The sequence below is a fragment of the Apis mellifera genome, linkage group LG1 (genome assembly GCF_003254395.2).
Source record: "Apis mellifera strain DH4 linkage group LG1, Amel_HAv3.1, whole genome shotgun sequence".
NCBI classification, from domain to species: Eukaryota; Metazoa; Arthropoda; class Insecta; order Hymenoptera; family Apidae; genus Apis; species Apis mellifera.
In genome coordinates, this window is record NC_037638.1 from 6,291,952 (window position 1) to 6,304,045 (window position 12,094).

The 12,094-nt window shown below is 28.7% G+C and overlaps 1 protein-coding gene and 3 long non-coding RNA genes across 7 annotated transcripts in view; 3 read left to right on the forward strand and 1 right to left on the reverse strand.

Moving 5' to 3' along the window:
* The first annotated feature begins 2,180 nt into the window (after positions 1-2,180).
* On the forward strand, positions 2,181-5,665 carry LOC100576164. Its single transcript, XR_409612.3, has 3 exons — positions 2,181-3,039; positions 3,520-3,659; positions 5,150-5,665. It is a non-coding gene; the product is annotated as an uncharacterized LOC100576164 (long non-coding RNA).
* LOC100576139 lies at positions 5,584-7,233 on the reverse strand. 2 transcript variants are annotated; one of them, XR_001704182.2, is made up of 4 exons: positions 7,097-7,233; positions 6,656-6,993; positions 6,347-6,511; positions 5,584-6,102 (listed from the first exon to the last, which is right to left on the reverse strand). It is a non-coding gene; the product is annotated as an uncharacterized LOC100576139 (long non-coding RNA). The 2 variants fall into 2 exon arrangements; XR_120118.4 differs by lacking the exon at positions 6,347-6,511.
* A 534-nt stretch (positions 7,234-7,767) lies between these two features.
* The window catches only part of LOC414021, an 83,570-nt gene continuing 79,243 nt past the window's right edge, over positions 7,768-12,094 (forward strand). For 2 of the 3 annotated variants that reach the window (XM_006563243.3, XM_026445912.1), the window contains exon 1: positions 7,772-7,891. In XM_006563243.3, coding sequence (XP_006563306.1) covers positions 7,799-7,891 — 93 coding nt within the window. In that variant the 5' untranslated portion in view covers positions 7,772-7,798. Of the gene's footprint in view, positions 7,892-12,094 lie in introns of all 3 variants that reach the window. The other variant, XM_026445921.1, reaches the window with a different exon arrangement.
* On the forward strand, positions 8,766-11,285 carry LOC102654917. Its single transcript, XR_412473.3, has 2 exons — positions 8,766-9,203; positions 11,060-11,285. It is a non-coding gene; the product is annotated as an uncharacterized LOC102654917 (long non-coding RNA).

Sequence of the window (12,094 nt, forward strand, 5' to 3'; positions counted from 1 at the left end):
GTGGAAGTATTCAGTATTCCTGAATCACTTTCACTCAAAAATTGCAAAGATAATTTTATGACAATATATATAGTCATAAAAGAGATTGAATTTCACTATTACGTTATTTAAATTTGAGTGCGTAGAATAATATTATAATTTTTCGGAAATTTTCCAATTTTCTTCTTTTTTGTTTCTTTTTTTTTTTTGTCAGTCATAAACTAATTAATATTGCAAATATAATAAAGCACTCATCGTGGTTGATTTAAAAAATTTTTTATTTTATAAAAAAAATACTTTTTCAACGTCAATATAAAATGAATATTTCACTCGCAGTTTGTTGCTCGAGTTTATATCGAGTGGAAGATATTTTTTTTTGTGGCTATTAAGTTGTTTTCTTTTTCAGCATCCTCCAACATCACGTTTTGCATTTGTTGCAGAAAATATTGCTATAAAATATATATTTTTCTTTATTTTCATTTATGAATATTTTTCCAAGTCTTTTAAAATATCAAATTTAAATTCTTTTCAATAAACTTTTTAAAACCAATAATGATAAATGTTCATTATAAATTTTATTTTTTATTATTGCATACTATTTCTTTAGTATTTCAATTTTGTTTTCTTTTTTATTATTATATTAATTATATTATATATCATATATTATTATATTAATCCTTTAATTAAGTTTGTTTCAGATATATTAGCTTTGAGAAAATTATCAATCATGTGTTTCAAGAAAGTAAATAATTATATCTTATTGTTGAATTTTACTAATTATTTTTAGTTTGATTTGTTTCAGGAAGTATTGAGATATCAATCAAGTAAGACACATACATATTTTTCCTTTCTCTTCCTTTATTTATATTATCTTTCTATAAGAGGGGCCCCTCAAATAAATCTTATATTTTCATAGAGATTTTATATAGATTTCATTGTAGTACCTTTAGCTTTTAAAAAAATAGGAAAAAACATTTAGATTTTAGTAAGTATATAGGAACTCTATGACCAATTAAAAAATAAATATATTTATCATAAAACTTTTACTAATTCTTTTTTGTAGTTTTTTGTTTCAGAAACCAATGTGCATAATGTGAAATCAGTAATGCAACCAAGAGATATTTTAAACAATTCCCTTGATTTTATTGAGATTTGCATTTAGATAGGCTTTGTATGTAGGCTCCCTAAACAAATCTTTAAATTATTATTTAGAAATGTGTTAGATTTATAATAAAGGATTACAATAAATATATTAATATAACTAATATGTAGATAGGAATGTAGATAGGATATAGGAAAGAATTGTAAGTTCAAATGCAAATATTTTGAGTTAATGTTTCTTAAGGATCCTGTTAAATTACATTTACAATTATTTTTTTAAATATAAGTTCTAGAATATAAGTAATCTTAAGTAGAATATAAGTAGATGGCTTGTAGAAATGCTGCTTGTAGAAATGCTGCTTATAAAAATGCTGCTTAAAGTAGAATATATTTGTAATGCATGCATAATAAATGATAATATTGGTAATATTATATATATATATATATATATATACAAAAATGGTGGTGGTGAATAAAATAAATATAATTCTGTGTGGAATGCATTTCATTTTTTTTTTTAATTTTAAATTTTGTAATTGTCAATATTTTATATTTTCATGATAACGAATGTCCCATAGAATTATATACAATTAAATTAAGATATAATTTAATTTTTATTTTCAGATTTAGCTTGTCGCGTCGGTTTTCCTTAAAATTCCTTTTGCTATTTGTTTTGCACAACGATCAAAGAATGAACGTTCTGCAAATCTATATCAAAAGGAAGATTTATTTTTATTGATTTTAATTGATTTTTTAAATAAATTTTTGCGTAAAGGAGGGTGGATGGGATCGTGGATAGGGTGGGTCTCCAATTCGCAGTAACCTCCACGTGGTGAGACCTGGAAAATCATTATTATTCACTATATAATTCATAATTATATCTATGATACAATTATAAATTTTATAGTAAATAATATGAGCTAATTGGCTGCGCACGCGATTGTAACTATTATTTTTTTATATAATTATGAGATTAATTAAGTTATTGGTAATATTTTTATTTTAAAAATTACAATGAATCATTTATTACTTCATAATAAACATTTTGGGATGCGTATATATAAGTTTTTTTTTTAAATTTAAAATGAATATAATTTCTGTTGTCCATGGTAAGGAAACACTCTACTTTTTCCAAAGTCGATATTTCAGAACGTTAGATACAAAAAATCCCGTAAGATGGCAGGTCCTGTATCTCATCTATGATATATATTATGGGATATTATCAATATAGTATGAAATGAGAATAGTGCTAATAGAACGAGAGAAATTATAATTAAATATCATTATATGATTTTTTACACGGTCAGCAATTCAGAATAGAGTACATAATATTTTAAAGATAGTAGATCTATTTTGTATTTTGTCTGTGGTTACATCCAAATAAAGTATAGATATGCTATGTAAGTGCTGCTCCCTGTACGTGATATGAGAACCATGAAATTTTTAAGGTTAACTTACTCTAATCCTAAAAACTAATGTGAAATTTATATCGGTTAATAATATGTATATTTAAATATTTTGACGAAAATTTGTTAGATCAATGTTAGATTAGGTTAGACCAGTGTTATATAGTGTATATAATATTTTGATTGTTAATGTTAATTTTAAAATTTTGATTATTATTTGTATTTGGTGAATCCAGTGTATAAAACAATGAATCAAATTAATTTTTAATCGAATCATTGTGAAGAATAGTTTAGAATATTGGAACGAAAATGATCCAGCCTTAAGAGACAAATTATTAACAAAAAACTGAATTTAAGAAACGCATAAAAATATAATCGAAATAGATTGAAATGTTTAATTTGAACATATTATTTCGTAATTTTTTGTTTTGATTTGATACTAGCAAATTATTTTCAAAAATTTTGGCGGTAAAAGTGTAGTGACACCTGGAGCATGTTTATTGTAGTTATAAACTCATTTTGGTCAATTATCAACATTTGAATTCAAAAAACGGTATGTATCGTTTAAATATTCGAAATAAATTTTCAAATTATTATCTTTTTTTGCATGTATGGCATATAAAAGAAGTAAAGTTGAATATTTTAAATATCAATAGCATTCATATCTAAGATGAATAATTAAGATATTTTCAAATACTTTCTATATTGAAATAAAATAATTATTCGATATTATTTATTTTTTCGTGAATATATCAACATGTCTATTAAAAAAACGATTGATAATCATAATTATAATATATTTAAAGTATTTGAAATAATATATAATTAGAAAATCTTTGATTGAATGATCAACAAACAAAAAATTGAAGTGAGGTTATGATATTATCGAATGTATCTATTTAATTTTGTGATGCTTAAGAATATTATATGCACGTTTATATAAATATAATCTTTATTAATTTTTTAATTTAATGAAATAAATATATTTCATTTTACTATTACTCAACTTTCATGATATATTTTTAATTTGAAGAGAACGGAAGAAAAATAACCGCATCTATCATTATGGTGGAACTACCAAGACTTGCTTTGGATATTGCAGTTCCTCCTAATGCTCTTGCTCGTCGCGGTGGTGTTACTATTTCTGAAGATATTATCTTGACATTTCTTCAAGTAAGAAAAATTATTTTTTTCTCTATTGTTTATTATCTTCTCGAATTTTCATAAACATATATATCTCATTCAATTCTTTATGCATCTTCTAAATCACTTCAATACAAATTGCACAGTCGATATTTTAATGCACTGGAAATATAAGAAAATTTACTTTATATTAAACAATTATTTTTCATAAAATATAAGTATATTTGAATTTAGATTACTCTACTTGGACTCTAATAAATTCATTTAATGTTAACTTATTGCTCATAACAGAATTATATTGAAATAATAATTTTATGGAAAAATATAATATCGATTTTAAAATATACAAAGATATTGAATGAAATTATTGGTACCAACAAAAGGAAATATTCACGTTAATAAAACACGATATTTCTTATCTGATCGATCCACAGAGTTCATATTAACTAAATATTTGTGGGTAATGTAACATCAGGTATAATTTACGATAGAAGGAAATCAGTTCGTTTCACAATCTCTTTGTATTATACACATTGAATGTATGTAATTCGCGATACGTCTGGCTTCGAAGGAATGTTTCTATCGAGCATGTACAATCTATCATTCGCACAAACATTAGGTAATCCGCGTTAAAATTAACTTCATTCAATTGCTGATAGAGACGGAATAACAATTACTTTTAATATAATTTCAATAATTATCTTTGATTAAATTCTATAAATAGATATTTAAGTATATTTTATAAAGGATAAAAATAATTTTATCGCTTTTTTATAAAACTATTATTTTTAAAATTATTATTCATTTAATTCGAAATAAAATAAAATGAAATAAAAATTGTCAAAAATAACAATTCGAGAATTTATAATCGTATTTTAGTATGCAAAATTGATTTTTATTTATCATATTAAAATGATATAAATTAAAATTAATATCAGAAAGTGAGATTTGAAATAAAACTGATAAAATTATCAGTAGAAATAATTTTTTATTACTTTTCATCTTCTTTTTTGAACAAATTCTCTTTATAATACATTCTCAAGTTAGAATTCTATTCATAAAAATCAGTTTATAAATTTATTGAGAGATTGATCAATGCAAGGAAAATTCTTAATGTCATTGAACCAGATGATCTGTCTGATAAATCTTGCTTACAAATAAATAAATTGAATTTTATTTTTTGGATTAAGAATTTAAATTGATGAATTATTCAATCACCATTGACTGACAACATTTCTTGGATATATTGTCAAAAATTTAATTCTTAGTAGTACACTAAATTTTTTAGCAACAAACAAATCCATTTTCCTTGAATTACATTGGCATTCTAAAAATCTAGTAATAACTTAATTAGTCAACTTACAAATGAATCCAACACTGATATCAATAAAGCTAAAAAAAAGTATTTTTTTTTTCTTTATTATTTTAAAAGCTCCTTTTACGTTCAATAAAAATTTTCGATCATCGCTAGTAGTATGCATACCTCTCGGGACACTATACCGTACAAAATTTCCCAATAGGGATGCTGCGAATAGGAGTGGCTCTCGAACTTAATGGTCATTGCAAATAGAAGCAACGATACTCGAAAATATACAGTCAAATAATAAAAGATCTTCGAATAATAGAAAATAATATATTATTTGTAAAATGATTTTATATTTCAATAATTGATGGTTGGTGATTAAAGAAAGAAAATAATGAAATGGAATAGGAATAGGAATGATGGAAGGGAGAAAAGATGGAACGAGCGACAAGTTCTCCTTTCACACGGGAGAAGGTGCGCTTCAGGTGCGTGAAGTTAGGATCGATATTGCAACCGACTCCCTGGGCCATGACATGCCCCTGCGGCAGCCATCGGCTACACGCGATCGTTCTAAAATTAAATGATGAAATTCGTTCCTTCCTTCTCTCTACCTATCCTTTCCTTCTCTTTTTCCCTCTCTTTCTCCTTTTCCCTAACAATTATCCTCTTCATTAACCTCAGTTTTTTCTCAGTTCTTTTTATTTTATATTCGTGCGGTATTTTGTTTCTCTTTCATCCTGTTGTTAACTTTTCCCCTCCGCTTTTCTTCCTTTATCTCCTTTTCTTTTGCTTTTTAATTGGTCTCTTTATCATCTATTTTCGCCCTTTGTTTATGCTTTCTCTTTAATTTATTTTTTCACGCGAATGTTTAAAATTAAAAAAGTATTATAATAAATATTTGTATATCTTCTTTTTTTTTTTCATTTCGCTTCGATATTCATTTTTTTATTCCATTTTTTATTCCGAAAGGAGAGAAAGAATTTTCTTTATATTTTTTTTATATTTTTTTACGATCTCCTTTCCAGCTACTTTTTTTTCTTCTTATCGTTTGACGCTTTTCCTCCCACGATGTTTCGTCATACGCATTCGTGTCACGAAACATGTGCGACATCTTATCAGTGACGTAACGCGGACTGTGTCATTCAATGCGTAATTCGTCCTTGGGAGATCCTGAGAATCACGAATCCTTTTTTTATATCGCATTAATTTTTCATCGTTGAAATTTCAGTTACAGTTTATGATAAAAAAAGATTGTGATTTTATTAAAAAAAGCGGATTAAAAAATATTTTATGAATCATTGATGATTCACGATAGCCAGGAAATAAATCTTTCGTTTCAAATAATATTATTATAATATAAGAATATGGTCAATTCAAATATAATTCAATTTTTTATTATTAAACATTTATTCACGTTATTAAATTTGTATTGTAATTAATAATTGGCAAACGATTACTATTATCGAGATTTAAAACGTTGTGTTATCCGTATTGTTAATTGTATTGAAACAATAGTGCGGATAAAGATAAAGCACGGCGCGAATCTTTGGTTTCATTCGCACAAAGAGCATTCTTCATCCTTTGAAATGTTATCCGAGAGCGATAATTGAATGATTAGATTTTTTGGCAGATTGAAAAGCAAAGCAGGTAAATGAAATTGAATCAACGATAAAAATAATTAATTTACTGAAAAAAATAAATTAAGATTGAAAAATTCACTTACGAATATATTTTTCTATAAAAATTAATATATTGTTTGTAGAGAATTCATATATTAATATTTATAAACGTGCGTTTGATATTTTACTGATAACGCACGGATGATTCTTTCCTCAGGTTAAATCAATTAATCCTGTGAAAATGTATCGGCCGCACGCGATATCGCTAAATTTAAACCAGCTCCTTGGCACCTGCACCTGTACATTTCTGCGTGACGTTTACTAGAGTCAGCTTCATAAATGCAATCATTATAGTAAACTCGATTTAGTTCTAAGAAGGAAACAATAATATAGTGTATCCCAAACTGGCTTGTGAATACGTAGGTTTGCTTTTGTCCGTTTCCTGAAATAAGCATCGCATTCACCATTATTCCTTTCATCTATTTAAAGCTTAAAATTCTAGAGAATCGCGAATGCTTTCACGATTGTAAAAATAGACTGTTTACTTGTTATTTATCGGTCGATTAACTCGTACTTGTACTCGTTAAAACGTTCATCGACCAATTCGAATCAAATATCTCGTATCATTAAGCGGAAAATGACATAATCGACGATCATACCAATTCGTTACGTTATCTCTTACGTTAATGGATTATTAAGAGTTTCTCTTACGTACGTTACAAAATAAGAAGAAGAAAATCATGGAGAAAGAAAATTGTCAAACGTAAACGTCACTCCGTATCGACTATACGCGGCACCGCGACCCGATTCTCAAGCAGTGTAATCTTCGGCGAACCTCGCACACTCTCGTGAACGTTCGGCTACTTCTAGGCGAGTGTCTTCTTCGCTTCGAGTCTCATTGATCTCTCGGACGCGGTTGCGCGCAATGGTCGGCAGACGGCGGTGGTACTCTCATCGACCAATCAGCTGTCGTGATTCCCTAGCTACACTCGAGTCTCGTGGTCCTTGGCTAGCCGGTCGCCTCTTGTTGTTTTCCATCGTGGGTTTCGCTAACCCGTTCGGTTGTTCGGTGGTGCGGCGCGAGACGCGTTATCAAACGCCGCTAAAACGTCAAACGTGTACGCCAGAAATTTGATAAAAAAACGCGTGGACGACGGCGGCCACGACGCGGACGACAATTAGTAGCGACGTCCTCGGTGACAAGGTTCGAGCGGATCGTACGCCCCCTTCTTGTCGCCGCCGTCACCATGATACCGTACTCCACGTGCTTGTCTTTTGGGGGCCGACGCGACGCTCGTCGCTGGGTGGTCCTACACGACGAGTCCTCTCCCTACTACCCGGTGAGTCGCAGTACGAATACGCACGAGCACGCACGAACGTGTCACGTTCCTCGATCAAAAAGACGCGCGGCCGCCGCCACTCGAAATCTCTTCTTTTTCTATTCTAGTGCGATCTGAAACTAGGGGAAAGTTGTGTTTTGGCAGCGTTGTGTTGATGCACACTTCTCACGTACACACGTAGATATACTCATTTGTGGATACGAGTAGTACATATGTATTTCGATTCGCGTGCGCGACAATGCCTCCGGGTTCGATGAACGTCTTCGATTGCCTCGATTACATAGTTTCGATGTATGCAGAATGCATTTGCCGGATAAATCCACTCGATTCCTCTTTTCGACTGATATTTGATACGTAGACGATATATTGTCGTGCGATACATCGAGGCTGTATATTTTTTTTTTTTTCGAAAGTTTTAACGATGATTTTTTTGTTTTTTTCGATTTCGTTGATTTTTTAACGCTTGACTATCGGGTTTGATGTATTTTATGGAACAAGAAAATTTAAACTGCGTGTATCTCGTATAATAAATTATATATTTTTAAATTTGACATAATTCGTGAGTAAAACGTACAGTGAGTTATTTTATGATTGACCCGAATACATGTGCAAATGATTCTTATCTTCTTTTCGAAATTATTTTAACTACAAAATTACGATAATTATATAGGGAAAAGTATAATAAATGTGACATGAAAATTGATTTAAATGAAGAATGCTTATTACACGTGTAATAATACAATTCGACAATGTATTTCAATGGAAAATAAACATAGTGAATGAACTTGATTCAAATGGAAAAATTATTTATCATTTATTCGTTCGTTAATCATAATTCTTTTTTATTAATATTAATAACGTATAATATATTTGTTTCTTCGTACAAAAATTTATAATTTTCGATATAAATCGAGGATGAAATATATTTTATTGAATTGTATTCGTGCAGATTTTAAAGAATGATTTGTCTTTTCTTATCATTCAACTAAATGAAACCATGACAATGGTAAATGATAGGAAATAATAGGGTTTAAAGTTTTATCAAATGACCCGGTAATCAGATAAGTCTATTCCATGAATATTAAAATGAAATGAGCACGGTCATTACAGGTTATTATAAAATGGAATTGATCCCACTTGCAAATGAGTTGCATTTCTTCTTTTGCTCCGATCGAAAATATGGACGAATATTTACCTATGGAATGGCTTTCTTCATTTTCACGGAATTCATATTTAAACATTTCAAGCATTTCAATTATTAAAATGATAAGTTTGTTTGAGCAATTAAACACTACAATGGCAATAAGCAAGGGTAATTAAAACGTCTAATTTTGAATTTCTGGTATTGAATTTTCTTTTATACATATATATATATATTCTCGAATATTTCATCTCGTTATTGAAATTAAATTTATTCATTCAATTTTACAAATTTGGGCAGAAATTAGAATTATAGAAATATTATCATAAGAAAAATAAATATGTAATTAATTTTATTACAAGTTAAAACACAATCTAAATGCTAAATGATTAAATAATTTTAATAACGCAATGAAGAAAATACTTTAATTTCTCCTCTGTTAGAAAAAGATAATGCGATCACGTGTCACAAAAATGTGAGAGGAGAAAAAAATTTGAAACGTAGAATAATTTGCGCAAAAATGCATCCAGGGTATATCGTATAAGCGTAAACGCGTTTTCAAGAGTTTGCGAAAAAGTTGATTACGCACTGTCGAGCAAAATACGCGTTCATTCTTTGTACGATGGGTCGTATCGAAGGGTTGCTATAAACGAATTATTTCACGGTGATTGTTGTTCACGGTTGACATTTTGTCACTGTAGGTGTAATCGATTGAAAATTATTTAAGTGAATATAACATTTCTCTCTCTCTCTCTCTCTCTCTCTCTCTCTCTCTCTCTCTCTCTCTCTCTCTCTCTCTCTCTCTCTGTCTCTCTAAACCTAATCGATTTTGTGAAAAATGAAATAATTATCGTAATTGCAAAAGTATGACAAACTAATTAAACGATTAATAATGATAATGATAATTTATTCTTCTCCTCGTATATTTTTTAATTTCGAACGTTCATTTTTTTTTTTTTATTAATTTTAATTTATTAATGGGGAAATTAAATGGGGAAAATTAGAGTTGTTTTTTTTTTGTTTATAAAATTTTATTGGAATCATAGAATTGAAATATTAGAATTTTTTTTTTTTTTTTTTTTAAATAAAAATCAGATAGACTGGAAGATTCTTTGTTTAAACGGATGAAGTATAATGATAATCGTGCAGTTCCTTTGTAGTTCGTTCACACGTTCTTCTGCCCCCTTTATTTTTCATTATATCGATCGATAAATACTTCCTTGTATTTTTTTCTATTTATACAACACTTATACAGGTTGTTCCATTAACCGGCACGTTTGTCGAGAAGAATTTAATTAACATTATTTGTTCAAATCAATTATTTTTTTTTTTTTGACAGCATATTTTTGCTTATAAAACTCAATAAAAAAGAATGAATATTCAACGATACTCAATTTTTCAACAAACATTCAATATCGTTGTATCATTAAAGATACAATAATCAGTAGAGTAGTATTTTTCCACAAATTTTTCAAAACGTATTTTTTTTTTTTTCTCAACTGGATAATACAATAAAAATTGATCGAATCCATTACCCGTTTTTATTTTAAAAATTACAAAACTTCATAACATCGGTTAAAACGAGGATGATAAAACTTATTTTTCGATATTGCGCGATGAAAAAAATATTAAACTCGAAAAACGGTTTAGAGAGTTATGATCGATCAATTTGCATAATTATCGCGGGAAAGGAGGGAAACGATCGTAATATGAAAATTTCTCGTGTATTAATTTCTTTTTTTTTCCACGTTTAATCTTTTATGAATTTATTACTAAATCGTGGAAGGGAAAGGGGGGAGAGAACAAATGAAATATCGCTTAGAAGACGAAATAAATCCAGGAATGCTATAAATTAACACAAATATTAACACAAATATTAATTAACACTTGATCGCCTGTGATATTTATTTTTTCGAAAAAATTCGGGGATATCTCTTTTCTCATTTTCATTTTTTTATTCACAGCGCGTGCTTAACGCGTGGATACAATTCCTGATCTAATTCTGTGATCCACTTCTGTTCTCGTAGATTTTCACTCTCATCGTCTGATCGTAAATTAAGGCATTTTCGTAGAGAATGTATTTCGTAACCTTGCCCCCCTTTGAACTAATTGGGGCAACAAATATACAGGGCTATGTGTCTCGCACGTGTGTGTATGTAAAAAACAACGTTCATTATTTTACGTTTGTGTAAAAGAGAAGAAAAAGAAAAGGAGAGGAAAAAAGAAATAAAAAAAATTTCACGGATGTGTTTATAAAATTTTGTTTTTTTCCCCCTCCCTCCCTCTCTCCTTCTTTTGTTTTTTTTTTTCGTTATAAATTCAAAAAAAAAACGTTTAATCTACTACATGCTAAAAAAATGAATTTTTTTTTTTTTTTATTATTCCTGGATATATTATATATGCATTTAATTAATATAAAAGCTTTGGTTTTGAATTTAGCGAAACCTTGCACAGGTTTTTTTTTTTTTTTTTTCGCATCGCTTTTACATTCGAACGGTTTTCCATTAGGCAAATTTTGCGAGATATATAAATGAAAATATGATGAATACAATGCATAGATTAATATATCGTGGCGATTAATTATTTTAAGGATTTTACTTTAAAAATTTCCTTGTTATTCGATCCATCTTCCTCGTAATGATTTTCCAATATCGTTTCCGTAACATCGATTATCTAATTTTTCTCGATAATCCAACCGTTCGACGATTTCTTCCAATTTTAATCCAATTTCAAATTGATTTAAAAATCGAACAATTCTTCAGAATTAGAGATATTTTACATTTTATTTGTGATCAATTTTCCAAAAATTTCGCAAAAATAAAATTAAAGCTTCCTTCTGTTCACAAAATCTTACTATTAATCTGTCCATTAATTGAATTGGTTAACTATTGATCTCTAATTGACCATTACCTTCGCCACCGATTGACCATTTACCGACCAATCATTAGTTGACCGTGGCTAAGCAACGATCCCTCAATTACCGAGCGAGTCGGCCACGCCTATTATTATTATTCGAAACAAAAAAATAAAATGGAACGAAACGAATGATAAAAACTTTCTCT